This window comes from Lates calcarifer, linkage group LG10 (genome assembly GCF_001640805.2).
Source record: "Lates calcarifer isolate ASB-BC8 linkage group LG10, TLL_Latcal_v3, whole genome shotgun sequence".
NCBI lineage: Eukaryota > Metazoa > Chordata > Actinopteri > Centropomidae > Lates > Lates calcarifer.
The window spans coordinates 10814103-10831627 of record NC_066842.1 but is presented as its reverse complement, the minus strand read 5'-3'; the positions used below and the strand labels follow the sequence as shown (position 1 = coordinate 10831627).

The following is a 17525-nucleotide window of genomic DNA, read 5'->3' as shown; positions in this document are numbered from 1 at the left end:
GTTTTTATTTTTATATGCAGTAAATGTGTAGGGGGGGTGAGGGCCAGCGTCACCATGACGTTTCATCTCAGCCCCATGACCTTGAAAATAAAAATAGAAAAATGGCTATAGCTGAAATCTTGGGGATGAAGGGGGGGCGGGGGGGCATGCAGCAATAAACGTGTCTTAAAAAACTGCAGGATTCTTAGCAATAAGTGAAAAAAAAACAGCTGACACATGCATATTTCTTTGTATCACATTTTACTCACTAGACACATTAAATTCATAGATTACAAATAAATCTAACACCCTGATATGTCACTGAGTTTGTGCTGCAGGTAAAATGGTTGCTCAGTGACCAAAGGCACACAGGGAAGAAACTTAATCAGCCATAAAAATGGCCTCCTCATGCACTTTTTGCTGTCCTCTGACCTCTGAGACTGTCCCACAGCTTCCAGTGTTTGCTCTGCCTCTCACCGGTGTCCTGGACAAATAAAAGTAAATTATATGGAGGCTGTGTCTGCCAAGAAATGAAAAAAGATAAAAAAGAAAAAAGATAAAGAAGAACATAATAAATAAGTTCTGTTGTTGTTAGTAATTAAGTATTAAGCAAGTCATAATGATGAGATATGGAGCCAAATATTTTAACTGAGCCAAAAATGATGAGTCACAAAGTCAATTTTGAGACACTGGGTCACAATTATTAGATATCAAAAGATATCATTTTGACTTACTGAGCCACAATTACAATACTGTCAAAATTATGAGATACTATGTCAGAGCTATGAGATGAGCACAATTTTAACTGATGAGATACAAAGTCACAAAAAAGGTTTATGAAGCTGAAAGTTTTAGATAGTAAGTCAAAATTATGAGGTGATATTAACCAGAATTATACTTAATTATCAAATACTGAGGAAAAAATAACCCTAACTAAATCAAAACTGTGATATATGAAGTTGGTAAGTTAAAACTGTAATGCATGAGCATTTTTATCAAACATTGCTTTTTTTTTCTTTTCCTGGCAGAAATAAGCTCTGTCTTGCACACTGAGACAAAAAAAAAGTCACTGGCCATCATCTTCATGTTCTTCATCCATTTTTCTTGGCATTCTCCAGGTTATGTGAAAGGTGCTGCCAGCTGGTGGCCGGCTCACGATTGTGAAGATGAGAGATTTTTTGCACTCCAGGACAGTTGTTTAGACAGCAGGATGAGATGATGGGGGCGTATCGTAAACAAACAGGTTACTCAAGTTTAAGTCAGCCATCTGCACCCAGCGAGGGCTCATCTACTGCTGTGTTTCACCGAGGGAGGAGCTCTCTGCTTCCAGCCCCACTCTCCTCAGTGACTCCAAGTACTTTCTCCTCCCTATGCTCACTATGTCCTCAATCTCGTCTGCAAGGTCTCTCCTGCCACTCTCTACCATAGCGGCCACCAGCCTCGACACCGCCCCGGGTCCTGCGTTGCTCTGTCCCCGGGCCCAGTGGAACAGCATGTCCAGCACCAAGCTTCCCAGGTTGTCCCTGGTGAAGAGAACAAGATATACACAAGAAATTTTACATTATATGCTTCCAGCAGCAGTAACCTACCTAGGGGTTGAAAGATAAATTATGTATGCATTCCTACATCGACATCTTATACACACAACCATCAGCCACAGCATTGGTGTGTATAGAATTTTACATAATGCATAATTTTTCTTCCACCTCCGCGATGCGTCACGAGAGGTTTTCTGAGCGTGAGGAGCAGGGGGGAGGGCCAGATGAGCATCAGTCTGTGTGTAATCTCCTGCAGTGTCCCAGATGGCTCAGTGATGGCTGACACTGCAGATTAAAACAATCAAAATTCTCTACCATTTCTCTCCCACTGCGGGTTTTTTCCTTCAGTCACATAACATCTCACTCCATTTTGTTCCCTGAGAGGCTCTGGCTGTGCAAACACTTGTGTGTGCACGCTCTCACTCATGTGCACACTCTCACAGAAAACGTACATATATCGGAACCTCTGCTGTAGTTTCACACATTATACTCTACTCTAGGTGCTGTTGGTGCTCTATAATAGGTTTAATTTTATTTTCCCATTATGATTAAGCTCTGCTTTCATATGAATGTGTATACCTCTTAAACTCAGAAACCAAATATGCCAGGCAGACTCTGCAGTGTTACATTTTGGCAGTGCGGTGACTGCATCATGGCCATAAAATAACCATTTAACTGAACTAAATTTAAATCTCAGAGTCGCATGTTTAAGTATATGATAGCATGTAAAAAATGCAGTTTGTCATTCCGACCTGTGCTTGTACTGGATGCGGTCCAGCTCCTGGTAGCTTAAGCCAAGATTGATGCCAATAACACGCCAGTCCTGTCCTATCTGAAGAGAGATGGACAGCAGGTTGGCTTCTGTCAGATAGCCACTCTCAGGGTCACCCAGGTTCAGAGGAGGATATTGGAGCTCCTCCATGATGTAACTGTTGTCTGAGTTTAGAGCCTGTGACAAAAGCAGAGGAGAGATAATATATACAGTGTTTCCCTCAGGATTTGATGTTATTTGTGGGTAGCAGCGAACAAGCACATTATTTTTGTCACCACAGTTGGAGAAATAGGCGTCTGGTTTAGATGCTAAACAGTAATATGGATTCTAACTAAAACACCGTCCAGAAATACAAACACATCTCTGTTATCACATGAGATATAGAAAGAGAAAGAGAAAACATCTGTCACTCCTACTGACAGGAAGTCTTAGTGGTAAAGTTGCGAGCCACTGGCTGTCATGTCCTTTCCTCTTTCGTGACAATTCCTCGGGCAGATTGCTGGGAATCTCCCCTCTATAAAAAGATACCTGTAACAGAGGTACAAAGCATGTTGTCAGTGTGGTGCCTGAGCAATACTTACAACCTGATTCGTGGGAGAAAATAACAGCTCCCATTTTGAACTGGCATGCTGAGTAACCACAAAAAAGATGCAATTCAGTACATACTAACAAATTATTACTACCTTACGTAAATTGTTCAACTTTCTTTGGGTTTTTTGAGACCAGTACTCCAGCTGTTTGTGTTTTGTACTATACAGCACATTTTGAGGCTGTATTTTGCAGTTTGATGTGACATTATTTTGAAAGGTGTTTATTTAACTTATTAACTTATCATTATTTATGCTTATACAGTATACAATATTATGCAATATAGATGAAAAAGATATTAGACACGCTGCACATATCACATGGATGAACTGTTCTTATTGTTTGTTGTAATATACTGTGGGGGAGGTCATGCTGTCTTTACACCATTATGTAATCACAGTGTGACTTTGATTATACATGTACAATATGTACATGTAGAAAATATGTCAGAACATTTTCAGCCACTGCACTTTCTTCTCTGCTGATGTCTGTCTTACTTGTCCTCTCACTGGCCCCTTCTGACCCTGAGCCGGACAGATGTACACTTCCTTCAGATTCTTCAGGCTGGAGTAAAACTCAAACCGCAGTCTTCCCTCCACACAGTCTGGTCTGTCTGGAGAAAACAGGAAAATATCATCTCAAGACTGCAAACAGATAGCTGTTTCAGGACAATTATTACACAACAGCACATCATAAGACCTTGGAAGGAAAGGGAGCATAAGGGGAAAAAATGTTTATTTAAGATAGAGTCTCAAAGAGGACTTCAGACCTGTGCTGATATCTAAGCCCTTCTCAAAGCCAGCAAAGAACTGCTCTCCTTCCAGCAGGTCACACAGGTCTGAAGGCTGAGGTCCATCATACTGCTCTGACAAAGACCGCACTCTGCCTTCCACCTGGTCAGGAAGCATCACAATCACTGTTTGGCACTTATACATAAACATTAAATCAGCTGGACACAAACAGCGCTGATGCTGATACACAGACTGTCCTCTGTGTATTTCTAATAAACATGCACCAGAGAGGAGAACTACAGACCTTGTTAGCAGGTAAACACTGTAGCAAAACTTGTGAAGGATCAGTTTTCCGCTGGAGGACGAGGAACTGGACTCTAAACTGTTTTAGTCTTTGATAGACCTTCCTGACCACCCCACTAACACAGCGCTGAGTGGTGTACCACAGCCAGTACCTGTAATGGTTGATACAAAGCTGCATTGATGCAATGTAAAAAACAAAATCAAACCTTAATTGTGAGAATATTTTACAGAAACTCACCAGGAGAAATGTGTAATGTAGAAAATGGCGTACAAATGAGTGACGTAAAGAGACACTTGTGACGTGATGTCAGTCCAGGTTTGGGCACTGGGGTCTCCGTGGAGCAGATGCAAACAGGTGGTATCAACTGTATGGCCTGCAGAGACACACACAGACTGTTTAAAACACAATGCTGATACATCCTGTCACAAACATGTACAAACATGAAGGCAGAATACTGTACCTGTGACTCCAGGTGGCAGAGGGATCTGAACTTTGACAGGCTGCAGGAAGTGTATGTTGGGAGTCTGGGAGAGGCAGAGCAGAGGGCTGACTCTGGTCTGAGGATCACCACACAGTGCTTGTACCTCTGACACAGACACCTGCAGCACCTACAGACAGAGAGACAACGTAAAGCCTCGGAGGCAGAGAACTTCATGTTGCTGTAGTGCTGCTGCACTCATGGCGCCTACCTGTAAAGTTATGTTGCGGGTCTGCAAGGTGGAGTCTGGAGGGAAGTGGAGCTTGATTCCAGGGTCAGAGCTGGACACCAGCAGGGCTCCGGCTGGTGTGACAGAGCAACTGTCCTTCACTGGACGGGACACTGCCATAAACCAGGAGAACTGGCTCACTGAGCAGCACGCCAGCTACAGGTACAACAGGTCATTTTTTTCCTCAACACTAATGTTACAGTTTGCTACTACCAAAAAAAAATTGACTCCAACTGTGATAACATTCTCCTGAAGAGGGAGGTTTGTGCTTTACCCTGGCTGGACGTCCTCCAGGGTGACTGCTATGGCCCTCGCTTCCCCTCCTTAGATCAGTAGGCAGAGTGCTCCACGTCTGTCCGTCAAACCTCCGCATGACCACCTCCCTCCTTTTTGCTCGATGGTATGGCACACACACCTCCACAGGCTGTTAGGGTTTCAAAGTTGAAGTGTACTTGAAGTGTACTTGTACATCATGCAATCGCAGGAAAGAACAGAATCACAAGACGGAAGAAAAATAACCTATGACCACTGAAACAGAGATGCAACAATCCAATACACAGAATAAGTAGCTGCACAAATGCTGACCTTATTAAGCAGATCAGACACAGTGTTGGCTATTACATGACAGATCCACAATACACTTTGTCGGTGTTGTTATGAAATCAGTGTTTTACCTATTAGTTACAGTCATTCTGTCACAGCGGGCTTACAACAGTCACAACAGTCTTCACAACCGAGAGATGTGAGTTGGCAAATTAAGTTAATGTACCTTAAGAAATGTAATTCCATGGGGACGAAGTTCCAGAGGACGACTCAGGAGGATGTCGTGCTCCTCCAACCACACCCACTTCCTTTCCGGCCTTTTCTCAGTCCACTCCAGTCTTGTGGTTGTCACCAGGCACCCCGGGGGGAACAGCAGCTCACCCCCCCCTGGGAGAAACACATGACACCCAGCAGACGAAACACAGAAACTGAGGAGCAAAAGGAGCACAACATCTTTAATCTTAACCTGCTCAGAAACGCCTTAACTGACAATATTACCAAAGAGAGCATTTCCACGCTGAGAGCAACACTGTACCTGTGCTGATTAAATCCGAGGTGCAACTCTGGAATTTTTATTTCAGCTTGATCTGGTAAGAAAACAGTAATGAAACTAAAACTGTATATACTTACAGAATATAAACATTATCCAGTGGCTATAATGTTAAAATGATTTGAGCACTAATCAATTTGCAGCCCTTTTTTCTCTGCTCACCAGGTGTAGGGGGGAGAGGGGGAGGGGTCGGGGGTTGTCCCAAAGGATTGTCACGCACATCTATTTTCAGCAGAGGCAGTTTGTTCAGACAATGTGGGATCAGGCGGAGGTCATTGCTGTAGATGACAAGCTCCCTGAGCGAAAGGAGAGTGCCTGGGCAACAAGAGAAGGCAGGTTTACATATTTTTACTGCTACATTTATGCTTTTGGTTACTTCAAACAAAATGAAGTAACTCCTGAACACATCTACTCAGCCCTTCAACCCTTACCCATGGTCTCTGGTAGCAGTTTCAGCTTGTTGTGGGACAATTCCAGCTTAGTGAGCCCCTCCAGAGAACCAATTTCATCAGGTAGATGCTGGAGGAGATTATGTGAAACATCCAGCGTCTGTAGTGCTTTCAGCTGACCCAGACTCGGGGGGAGAGAGACCAGCTCGTTCCCCAGGAGGGACAGGTAGGTGAGGGAGGACAGCTGGCCTATATTGGGAGGCAAAGCCGAGAGGCGGTTGTGACAGAGAAGCAAGGAGGACAGGGAAGGAATGCTGAGCAGGCAGGATGGCAGAGAGGAGAGCTGGTTGAAGGAGAGATCCAGGTGCACCAGATGAGAGGAGGAGGAAACAGCTGCAGGCAACGTGGTGAGGAGGCCAGGCAGAGGGTCACCTTGCGAGTCATAAAAACGGTGTCCTTCAATTAGAGAGAAAAGTTAATTAGAAACAAAAATGTTGGAGCAAAGCAAGAAGAAAACAGAAATATTCCTAAATTATAGCATATTAACACAATATTTACTGTATCCACTCTTTTATGTGAAGGTTTTCCATTGGTAAGAACAACAAGCAACTGATACTATATTAAATGAATCAGAAAAATACCCCGAATAGCCAGTGAGCGCAGCTTTGTCAGATGGGGTAGGACGTCCAGCGCACCATCCAGCCCTGGTTTATTCTCAGAGCCCAGTCTCAGGTACTGGAGGCCCCTCAACTGCTCGGGGACAGACGCCCATAGCAGCGGCAGTGCAGCTGCCCCACCCTGGTAGACATCCAGGGTCAGCCTTGTGTCAGTCAACACGGCTGAGAGCTCCACAGAGGGAGGCAAGGGTGGAGTCAGAGACAGGGCAGACGAAGATGAGGACGATGAAGAAAAACTGGTATAATGATGGTTGAAGCAGGAGGAGGAGGAGGAGAGGCTTGACATGGAGGGACCACAGATGTCCATGAGACTGAAGGGAGACACAGAGGGAGCAACTGAGCTCTCATCCCTCTCTAGCTCTGAGACTTCTGCTTGTTCCTCAGCTATCGCTGGTCCAGTCCTCCTCTTTGATTCCTTCTGATCCTGGTACACAAGTCCTCTCCATAGCCTCTGAGCCAAAATGTCCATATGGGACTCTGTCACTCCCACCTCTTCATCCTCCGACCTGTCTGTCCCCATAATCCAGCTGGCTGCCTGGTCTCCATCCTCTTCATCAGGAGAGGCTCCCTCCTCGCTGCCTCTCTCCATTGAAGTCACTGTTAATGACACTACACAGCTGGCTAGCTGTCACCAGCTAATTCAATATTGTCCTCTTTCCGCATGATGTGTCTGTAACGTTACTTGTGACACGACTGGATAGGTTTGTTGTCATTACAGCCAGACAGAGGTACAAGTAAATTATTAGACATGTTTGCTGAGTGAGGGTGGTGTAAGTTACAGTAGCTGTTAGCCAGCTACAGCTAAGTTATATGCTCATCATATTTATTAGCTAAGTTAGCTAACAATTAAACATCTAGTGGCCTCTGTCTGTGGCTACGTTAGAGATTTACGTTCCGTTACTATTGTTGCTTCCAAGCTAATCTAGTGTTATTTACGAAATAATGTGTAATATTAGTCTCGGGTTTAACCTGTTTCTCCACTTCATGCTCTACTTCCTTGAGCCCGAATGTTTTTAAAGAAAACCCTGTGCGTCACGGCTCCTAGTTCGTTTTTCTTCACATCGTTCACCGGCTCGCAACGGGCGGAGTCTAGCCGTCTGTATCGGTTTAAAAATAAGAAGCACCGCTCGCCCGGTTATTCTTGTATACAACACCGAGCGCCCTGATGATAGCGCCGCCAAAGTTTCAACTCAGGGCGGGACAGTTGTGGCCAACATGTGACCTCGCTGTCAGTCCGTGCTCGGCCATCTGGTGGCGCTGTTTAGTCTAATTCATAATGTGGTATTGTGGTGGTGTTTTTTTGTTGCTGTTTTAAACTCATTTATAACGTATAAATTATATGTTAATGGCTCACACTGCAAATATTTCAAATGGTATAAAATAAAAATGTTAATAGTGTAAACCAACAGCAGTAGTCATAATAGCACTTGTTATTTTGGGATCATGAGTTAACCTAAATGTTGAATTAAAATAAGATATTTTATCTCTTATGTGAAAACCAACATCTTATTTGTTTATTTACTTTATTCTTTTACTTTCTTTCTATTAATATATCAGGTGGACTACCAAATGTTTCTGCTCATACATTTCAGAAGTTAATATGTCATACTTTTTATCTGACAGCTACAGGCCACAAAGCATATGACCCCAAACCAGGGCCATTCTGGTACCTAATGGTGCCCAGTTTTAATTTTGATACTTCTCTGCTGCTACACTTGCATTTTCACCAAGGTAAAACTATGAATGCCAAGGCTTTTACTTGTAATGAAGTAAAAGATCTAAGTACTTCTTCCACCATTCACTGACATGTCAAAAGTTCATCTCTGTTGTGGAAACCATGAAATCATGGAGAAAAGAATGTGTTCGATTCAGATATTGTGCCAAAGGCCGACAGTAGCACAGCGAGCTATTTGGGTACAATAACAAAATTCTCCTTAGAGAACCTCCCAGCCTCCCAGTGCAGTGGTCACCTCCTGGTCAGGCACATTTCACCCTTTGAGTCACTTTTTTTGGAGCTCAACCAGAGTGGCATCTCTTTTATGAATCCATGTGAAATAAAAAATAATTTAAATACTTAATAATTTTAGTTAATCTCTGTGATTTTCCCTAATTTTTAACCCTCTCCTGTGGACAGTTGTTCACACCCAGTTACCTTCAAGTTTTCATGAAGTCCAGCAGACATGGCAGCTTCATTATTAACAACACAGGGCCCTTCTAAAAGACAGGGCCACAAGTTTAGATAATAATACAGGACCTGCTTCAGTTGATACTGTACTTAAGTGCCGCAAATTCCTGTACAATTATGCAAGTAATTAAACCACCCCAGAGAACCTTAGACTTTTGTGGGGGTTCCCAGTCCATTGGAGGTCTGGGAGAGTTGGTAATCTAGCTTTGACTGTCAGTAGTCAACACACACTTGATAGAGAAGTGATACTTTTTTATGACAATGAACCCTGGCTGATGCTGCTTTCACAATAGCTCTCTTAGGAATCGTGTCCTCAACAGAACCTGGATCATCGCCCACAAAAAGTAACTATTTTGTTGTCTAATTCTGTGAATAGTTTATTCAAGGAAGTGTCCTAGAAAAACATTTCAGTGTTGTTGCTGAGTGTGTTTCAGATGCAAGAGATTTGTAATTTCATCATTATTTCTTGTGAAACCCTACTACCGTTTACTATTTTGTAACCAGTACACCGCAAACCACTGGGCATCTTTTTTTTATTATTATTATTAGGACGTTTTAAAAAATCTATTTTATCATCATTTTTTTTTCCTTCTGGACAAAGTTTCTCAAACAAAATAATCTCCAGACACTTTCATTGAACACTGAGTGTCTGTAACTTCTAAAATGACCACAACAAATAAACAAGAACAGATAACTATTAGTGAGCAGTACTGCAGTTTTGCTTTAATCGATTTGTAAACAATAGGTTAATCTTGCCAATATTGCGTAGTAGGAAATTCTTCTTAATGATAACACCTGTTACGAAAGAAAGTCCCAATATAACCTAGTTTAGCTTTTTAGAACATTGACATTTTTCTCCTGACATAAATGTGAACACAAACAGGAGGATAAATTTAGAAAGCACAAAACAAAACACGTTGATCTCCCTGGGGAAAAAAAACATTTTACAGCTGTCAGAGTGATGCCAATGTCCGCTCATTGACTTCACGGTGTTTCGGCGGTGCGGATTGTGAATGGCCCTTGTATCGACTTTTTCAATTGTGATTGGTCAGTATGCTCAGCGATGTCGATTGTGATTGGGCAAGCCGGTTTTCCCTCCTACTACTACACGCTAAGTAAGTGCGTACAACAACAACAACTCCCCGTGGTTGTCCATGCATCTATTTAACTAGCATAGGACGGCTTTAAATACAACATTTACGAAGGGAGTTTAGTTTCGACTCAAAGGATTTTTTCTGTTTTTCTGATAATGTCAATTTAGCGACTTTATCCGCAACAACAAAGTGACTTCTACCGTTAGTAGAGAGCTAAAAACAGCTAGCCCGCAAAGTCCTTTAAACTAAGGACAGCATGTAAAGAGCCATTATCAACAAAAGGTGAACGGTGTTCAGCTCTAAAATTAGACTTTAAGTTCATCTGTAGCTGTTATTATCTCCGAGTGAACTTTGCTTTATTGTCAGCCGACGACCTTAGCCCCACTTGTCACAGCTGCGGACGGTCACCGGCATGTTTCCGTTAGACTCGCCGTGGAACATCTCGTTTGCTGGTTGCGGTTTCCTCGGTATCTACCATGTCGGTGTGGCCAGCTGTCTGCTGGAGCAGGCTCCTTTTCTGGTGCAAAACGCCAGGCACATATACGGGGCATCGGCTGGAGCTCTCACTGCCACTGCTCTGGTCAGTGGAGTGTGTCTCGGTATGTACCTTTAAAGCATGTGTGTGGAGAGGATGTAGTGCACTGTAAACTGATTAAATACAGTAACCACAAATGTAATCATCGGTGTTGGGAGATTACACCGTAAACATACTCTTATATTACTAGCTAGATATATAGAAAGTATAACATCCTCCCCTTTTTAAAGTGGCTTAAAGATGCATACTGTAGCTATTACTGGATTGTAACTTTTGAGCAGCGTTTTAATCTGTTAAATTGAAGAGGTGGAGCTAATTTTATACTTTTGAGTCGTTTAATCTGTAGAAAATGTAACTAGTAGCTGTAACTGTCAGATAAAAGTAGTGGAGCTAAAGAACAATATTTCCCTCTGAATTATAGAAGAGGGAAAGGATAAAGGGGTATAAATTGGACAAAGTCAAAACAGTCCTCAGCCACTGTCAGTTATATAAATCTTATAACACCATAACTCATAACACCAATATGGCATCCTGATCAGAACCATTTCAAAATGAATATACCATGCCAGCTAAACCCTCTCCAATTCAGTTGTGCTCAGTGATAACCACCTTTTTCTCAAAGAAATTCCTAAATATTGACTTACAAGGGAGAAAAGGTTTAAGGGGAACACAATATCTGCATAATAGCCTCTGGATTGTTCTGTAACAGAATCACTGTAGGCTATTCTGTAATTCTTGGTTTTCCATACATAGTTGAGTACAGAAGAGAGTGTACTCAAGAGAGTGTACAGTTGCATGACAAGCTTTATTCATTTCAAACACATCCCTCTGGATGAACAAAGCTCTATCTTATCCTTATCTAACCTCTAACCCTCCACCCTTAATCATGCATGTTTATGAGCTCTCACTGATATCTCATCAGTTCTCACAGACCGTTATTTCATGTTCTCACAGGAGAGGCTGGTGCAAGTATCATCGATGTTGCCAAAGAGGCGAGGAAGCGATTCCTCGGACCCATGCATCCTTCCTTTAACTTGGTGAAGATCGTGCGTCACATGCTGCGGCGCACTCTGCCAGCTGATTGTCACCATCGGGCCAGTGGCCGGTTAGGGATCTCTCTCACCCGAGTGACCGATGGAGAAAATGTCCTGGTAACTCACTACAACAACAAGGAGGAGGTGGTTCAGGTGTGCACTGTGTAGTATATTTTTCACAATACTTTGCAGAAGAGTTGGTGGTTATTAATGAAATCTGGTATCATGAAAAGCTTGAATAAATACTTCCATACTAATAATGTGACAGTATTTTGAGGATGCCCATGGGTGCTCGAGAGATGCCATTTATATATAAAACGTTTTGAGAAAAAATGATTGGTAATGAGGGTATAATTGATGATGTTATACCTGAAACAATTGGTCAGTTAATCTATTCAGTCAAAAACGTCACACAGTCTCTGGTTGTAGCCTCTCAAATCTGAGGGTTTACAGTTTTTCTCTGTTTTGTGTCATTGTATACCAAAATTCTTTGGATTTTGCACTTTTGTCCAGACAAAACAAGACATTTGAACACATTGCCTTGGGTAGTGCAAAATAATGACAGGCTTTTTCAGGCTATTCAGTTAATCACTTACTTTAAAACATTGTCTTACAATTAATCAGTAATCAAAATAATTGTTAGCTGCAGCCTCTAGTTGAGCTGCGACAGTAGAACAAAGAAATGTAATTGTAATGCTAATTAAATTATATCATGATCTAATGAGAACAGCGTTATACTGAATAATGTTATCATAGTGCTCATAAAATGTCATTATACTGTATCATTCAACCCTAATATTTACATTGTCATTCTTTTAGTGTTTCAACAGTTTTGTCTGTTTTTTTCAGTTTTGTCTTAATGCCAACAATGTGTTCAGGAGCTGTATTTCTGGAGTTTGTTTTCTCAAATTATGTTTCTTATACTTTCTCTTTTGTTAATTAGGCATGTGTCTGCAGTGCCTACATCCCAGTATATTGTGGCCTTATTCCTCCCACACTGCAAGGAGTGGTGAGTAAATTCAGTATTATTCAGCATTTTCTCCACTTTTCCTTCTCTTATCAATACCCTATCTTAAGGCTAATGGAAATAAATTGCCTTCATGATTTGCATTGATTTTAAATGGAGAACTACATATACAGTAGTTATTACTGTTGGAGAGGATTAATGGCCAGTCTACCTTCCTGCTTCCCTTGAACCATGCACTGTATTTTCTCTTATTGTGTTTTGTTATTGTTGTTATTTTTGGCACTTTTTTTCATCGGTAGCTGCCCCCACCAGTGCCCTCGCCTTCCTCAAGAATGTGTTTGTGCTGAGTGGCACGAGTGTGTGGAAACAATGATTATAAAATTCCTCAGGAGTTAGTGTTTGTCTGAGATCTCACACTAAAGGGGAAAAGTAGAACTTGTATTCTTTTGCTGGACATGTTTCTAGCACAAAGGTTTTCTGGGGGAATATTATTGAGCAATAACCAGCGCTCCCACCCTCCCTCTGTGGCCTTTGTGATGGGTTTTTAGAGCTTACACATGCTTGTGTGTGTGTGTGTGTGTGTGTGTGTGTGTGCAGGCCTTGTGACCAAAATTTGAGAGTGGCAGAGCCAGATGTGACCATGTTGGCCCAGGCTTTAAGGTTGCTCTGTCCTCTCCTACCCTCAGTGGCTCAAATTCAAAAACCTGATTTCACTCCCATCTTATCTGTAGACACACACTGCGTGTCTCCCAGCTCTGCGATTAAAGGTTCAGAAGCTTCAGTAAAAACAAACATTAATCAATATGCAGGATATGATGTCATTATTATCACACATGGTGATTGTCCCCTTGGCCAAATATCCTCTTATTTATGGATTCACAGTAAATATTGTTTAGATTTTGTCCAGTTCCTGATATGTCTCTGTTTACTCTGATCCTGATATTTTATCTTTTATCTCTAAGCGATATGTCGACGGAGGAATCTCAGACAACCTGCCCCAGTACGAGCTGAAAAACACCATCACTGTGTCCCCATTCTCCGGAGAGAGCGACATCTGCCCCCGAGACACCTCCACCAACATACACGAGCTGCGATTCACTAACACAAGCATCCAGTTCACTCTCACCAACCTCTACAGAGTCTCCAGAGCTCTCTTCCCTCCAGACCCAATGGTAAGTCAGCTTGATTGGCTCAGTTGAACTGGAGTGACCTCGGTGGACTTCTTTGACTCATGAGAGATGAATGTATGTTTGTTTGGAGTGCAGATCATGAAGGCCATGTGCAAACAGGGATACAAAGATGCTCTGCTCTTCTTAAAGAGGAATGGTAAGAATATGTGGTTTATTTTTTTCTAACCTCCTGCAAAGTTCTTTTTTTAAATATATATAACTTGGTCAGTGCTAACAAGCCTTATTGATCTTTTGTCCACTGGTCAGAAAATATTTGTACATACATACTGATATGTTATCAGAACTTCCTACTTCCTACCACATATCACCAAATCAATAGATTGCTTTTACTTGTGATTAGGCTTGTGACTCTTCCTATGGCTTCTCATGTTGACTTGTTTTTTTTTCTTTAGTTCAGTATTTTCTGCACATAGTCAGCATGGAATTGCAAAATGAACTAAAATGTGTTGATTATTATGATGTTGTTGACTAATTAAGAAATAATCTCACCACTAATCACAGGTTTTAAAGCACTTTCCTATTTGCTTTTCTTTTCAGGATTACTTAACTTCAACGGTCCTCTCAAAGACAGACCCCTGCTCGCTAATGGAGAGGAGAATGAGGACTATAATGACGATGAGGCAGAGGAGGAAAATAAAAGTGATGAAGAGGACGAAAAGCCACAAATGGAAGAAAAAGCAGTGATGGTTCATTCCAGTTCCTCAATAGAGGAGCATATCATGGAACACCTTCCACCCACCCTGCACAAAGGTAAAAACACCACAGAAACACTTCCTGTTGGATAGTATTTTCCTTTTCAAATGTGGATTAGTTTAGAACACAGTATTTGTGCATTTCAAGTGTAATCTTGGCTGGGAACTACTTTATTTGCATACAGAAAAAAATAATATGTTCACTGAAAAATGCATTTGATATGTTGGAACTTACTCTGTCTCTTGTTTAGCTCTGTTTAATAAATCTGTCGCTAGTTAAGGTGACTGCTGAGCTCCTCTTTTCCTCCCTCTGTAGCTCTAGTCGAAGCCTGCATGGAGAGGAGGAGCCTGGCACAGTCGCTAGGCAACCTGCTTCCTGTCAGGATGGCCTCAGCCATGATGCTTCCCTACACTTTCCCCCTGGAGTCTGCTATGTCCTTGACTCTCAGGTGCTGTAGGACTTAATTACATCTGGTCTCAGTCCCTCCTCACATACTTGGCAAACTAGTACTGTGTTTCCTTGGGTATTTATAGCTGAGTACAGCAAAAGTTATTGTACTATTTAGAATAGATTTTTAAAATTATGTCTTTATAGATTAGTGGAAACTAACTGTCCTGCAACAGTTGTTGTCATTTGCCATAAAGACACTCAGATGGAACAAATTACAGGACCAGCCTCCTGTGCCCGCTGACTAACAGCTGCATTTCCCATGTGTAGACTTCTGGAGTGGCTGCCAGATGTGCAGGAAGATGTGGGATGGATTCGTGAGCAGGTATTTAAAATCCTGCAGCATGTTCTGCGCCAGGCCTCCAAAAGCATTTCTCAGCATGTATCTGCCAGGTAGGTGACTGTTCAGTCACACACACATACAACTTACAGTTCCCCATTTATGCCATATATCTACAGACTGTGGTTATGCTTGACTCCAGTCATGACAGAATACATTAGATGTTAGGTCTTTATGTTCCATGACTGGATCTAGCTGATACCAACAGTCTGTGAACATGGCTACCTTTCAAGTTAAACCTGTCATAAGTGATACTTTGGCCACTAGGGGGCAGCAGAAACAAGATGTTAACTCGATAAATCAGATCTTGGGGAAAATATCTGGCTCTTTACCTGCTAAGTGGTCCACTGTTTACTAGGTAGTTGCTTACTGTCTCTTTCTGCTGTTTGGTGATGAGCAGCTAGTGTACAGTGGAATTTTAAATCTTTTTCACTGAATACAGTTGGCTGCTGCACCCAAAAATAACACTATGAGAGCAGTGAGAGTGAGCCAGAACAGTAAACTTGTGGCCTGACAGTTGAGCAATGAGCTGAAACTCACTGTTAAACTCAATAAATCCAAGAGCAGATACAGGGCATAATTCTCTGTAGGTTCATCACTACGAGCGACCCCTTTCCCACTGTGTTCATGTTCATTTGATACATTATAAAAATATTGATTACACCCACTTTAATAACAATAAGTGCAATGTTTACAGCAGCTTCCTCGTCACACATCACATCATCATCTGCATGCTGGTAAATTTACTCCAGGTTTTCCTGTCAGCTGGAGCTGCACCACTACCAGTCCCTCCCATCCCAGTTCAGCTCCACCAGCCTGTTTCCCACCTGGGTGAACGAGAGAAGTTCTTCAGTTCAGGATGTCTTCATGCGTCTCGACCAGTACAAGAGACAGCTGCTGTCTGGAGTGCTGTGCATCAACATGGACCTGCAGGGCTCCTTCGAAACTGGACCCATGTCATCAAATCAGAGCTCCTCATCCATCCTCTCCGAAGACGGCCTCACAATGCACGCAGGTTGTCTTAATATTCCAAATGCTGCCAACTCTGGAGACACCATCAGCTCCTAAGAGCTTTTGGAAGATTTCTGCTGCAGGTGCTGAGGTTCATCATGTACTTTTTCTAGATCCAACATTCATTTGAAACATTCAAAAAGAATTTTAATCAGATTTAAAAATCTGTTTCTATCCTGATGTTTAGATACTTTTAAGTTAGCAGGAAGGTTTATGTAATCTAACCAGTCTTTTTACATAGTTGACAGAAATGGTAGTAATTTACCATATTTACTCTTACCTACTGTGAATTCAGTATTTTTTACTGAAACAAGACAATGAAATAAGTCTTTAGCTGCAGTAGAATCAGGCAAGCCCTTAGGCACAGTATGCCTGTAGGCCCACAGAAGTGCATTTAAACTTAGCACATGCACCCACCAACAGTCATGTACAAACTTGAATTACAGGATGTTACAAACAAAAATGTGCACTTGAAGTAGCATGGTTAAAATAGGAGAGTGTTCATGTTTTTAGTGGAATGCAGTCAGACCAGTAGTTAAAACAGCGTTATGAAACTCTAAAGTCACTTCTGCTAGACAGGCAGAGAGGGACTGGAAAAGGGAAAATCTGTTTGTTACAGGTAGTTACTCCATTTATTATATGCAAATGTCAATGCATTATTGAGGAAAGCAAAACACTGTCTTTATGTTTTTATGTTTGTTTTAATGTCAGTGTCTTATGTCTTTACAGTTATTTATATGAGGGATACAAAACTGCTTTGCTCTTTTATCCCAATCATAGAAATCTGTCATCTTGATTTACTTGCATGTATGTTACAACTCTTTTAGGTTTCAATTGAAATCTAGATTTTGTTGGATTTCTTCTTTAAAAATCTTCTGAACAATGATTTTGATGTTATTACAAACTTTTAATGCATACACAAAAATGTCATTTTCTATCAATCAAAGAATCTTTTTAATCTGAATTGCACTTTCTTATTTGATGTCACTGTATGACATCAGAAAAAGGTCTTAGGTAATAACCTACCTGTTTAAACACTTCTCTCATACTGAGTACTATCTGTCTGATCAAGCCCCAACTTGTGCCTTAAATGTCAATAAAACAATTGCTAAGTGAATTTAACATATTGTCAAAATGTTGCAGGGAAAATATTTTGGGATTATTAAATAAACTGGTGTTGTTTAATATTAACTGCAGTTTACTACTGTTTTCTCGTTGCTGTGAATTCTCAGAGATCAAACAGCAATAATC

At 41.6% G+C, this 17525-nt stretch overlaps 2 protein-coding genes across 2 annotated transcripts; one reads left to right on the top strand and one right to left on the bottom strand.

The window, feature by feature from the left end:
* Positions 1–221: 221 nt before the first annotated feature.
* pidd1 (p53-induced death domain protein 1) lies at positions 222–7894 on the bottom strand. Its single transcript, XM_018681991.2, has 15 exons — positions 6743–7894; positions 6144–6557; positions 5875–6027; positions 5698–5749; positions 5389–5590; positions 4894–5043; positions 4602–4775; positions 4373–4520; positions 4150–4285; positions 3913–4063; positions 3647–3770; positions 3375–3490; positions 2710–2817; positions 2270–2466; positions 222–1502 (listed from the first exon to the last, which is right to left on the bottom strand). Exons 1-15 carry the CDS (start codon positions 7365–7367, stop codon positions 1268–1270), a joined length of 2985 nt encoding a protein of 994 aa, XP_018537507.1. The 5' UTR covers positions 7368–7894; the 3' UTR covers positions 222–1267.
* A 1907-nt stretch (positions 7895–9801) lies between these two features.
* On the top strand, positions 9802–17465 carry pnpla2 (patatin-like phospholipase domain containing 2). The gene is made up of 9 exons (XM_018682047.2): positions 9802–10656; positions 11547–11779; positions 12570–12635; positions 13556–13765; positions 13859–13919; positions 14321–14533; positions 14792–14924; positions 15194–15316; positions 16016–17465. Exons 1-9 carry the CDS (start codon positions 10470–10472, stop codon positions 16329–16331), a joined length of 1542 nt encoding a protein of 513 aa, XP_018537563.1. The 5' UTR covers positions 9802–10469; the 3' UTR covers positions 16332–17465.
* Positions 17466–17525: the final 60 nt, after the last annotated feature.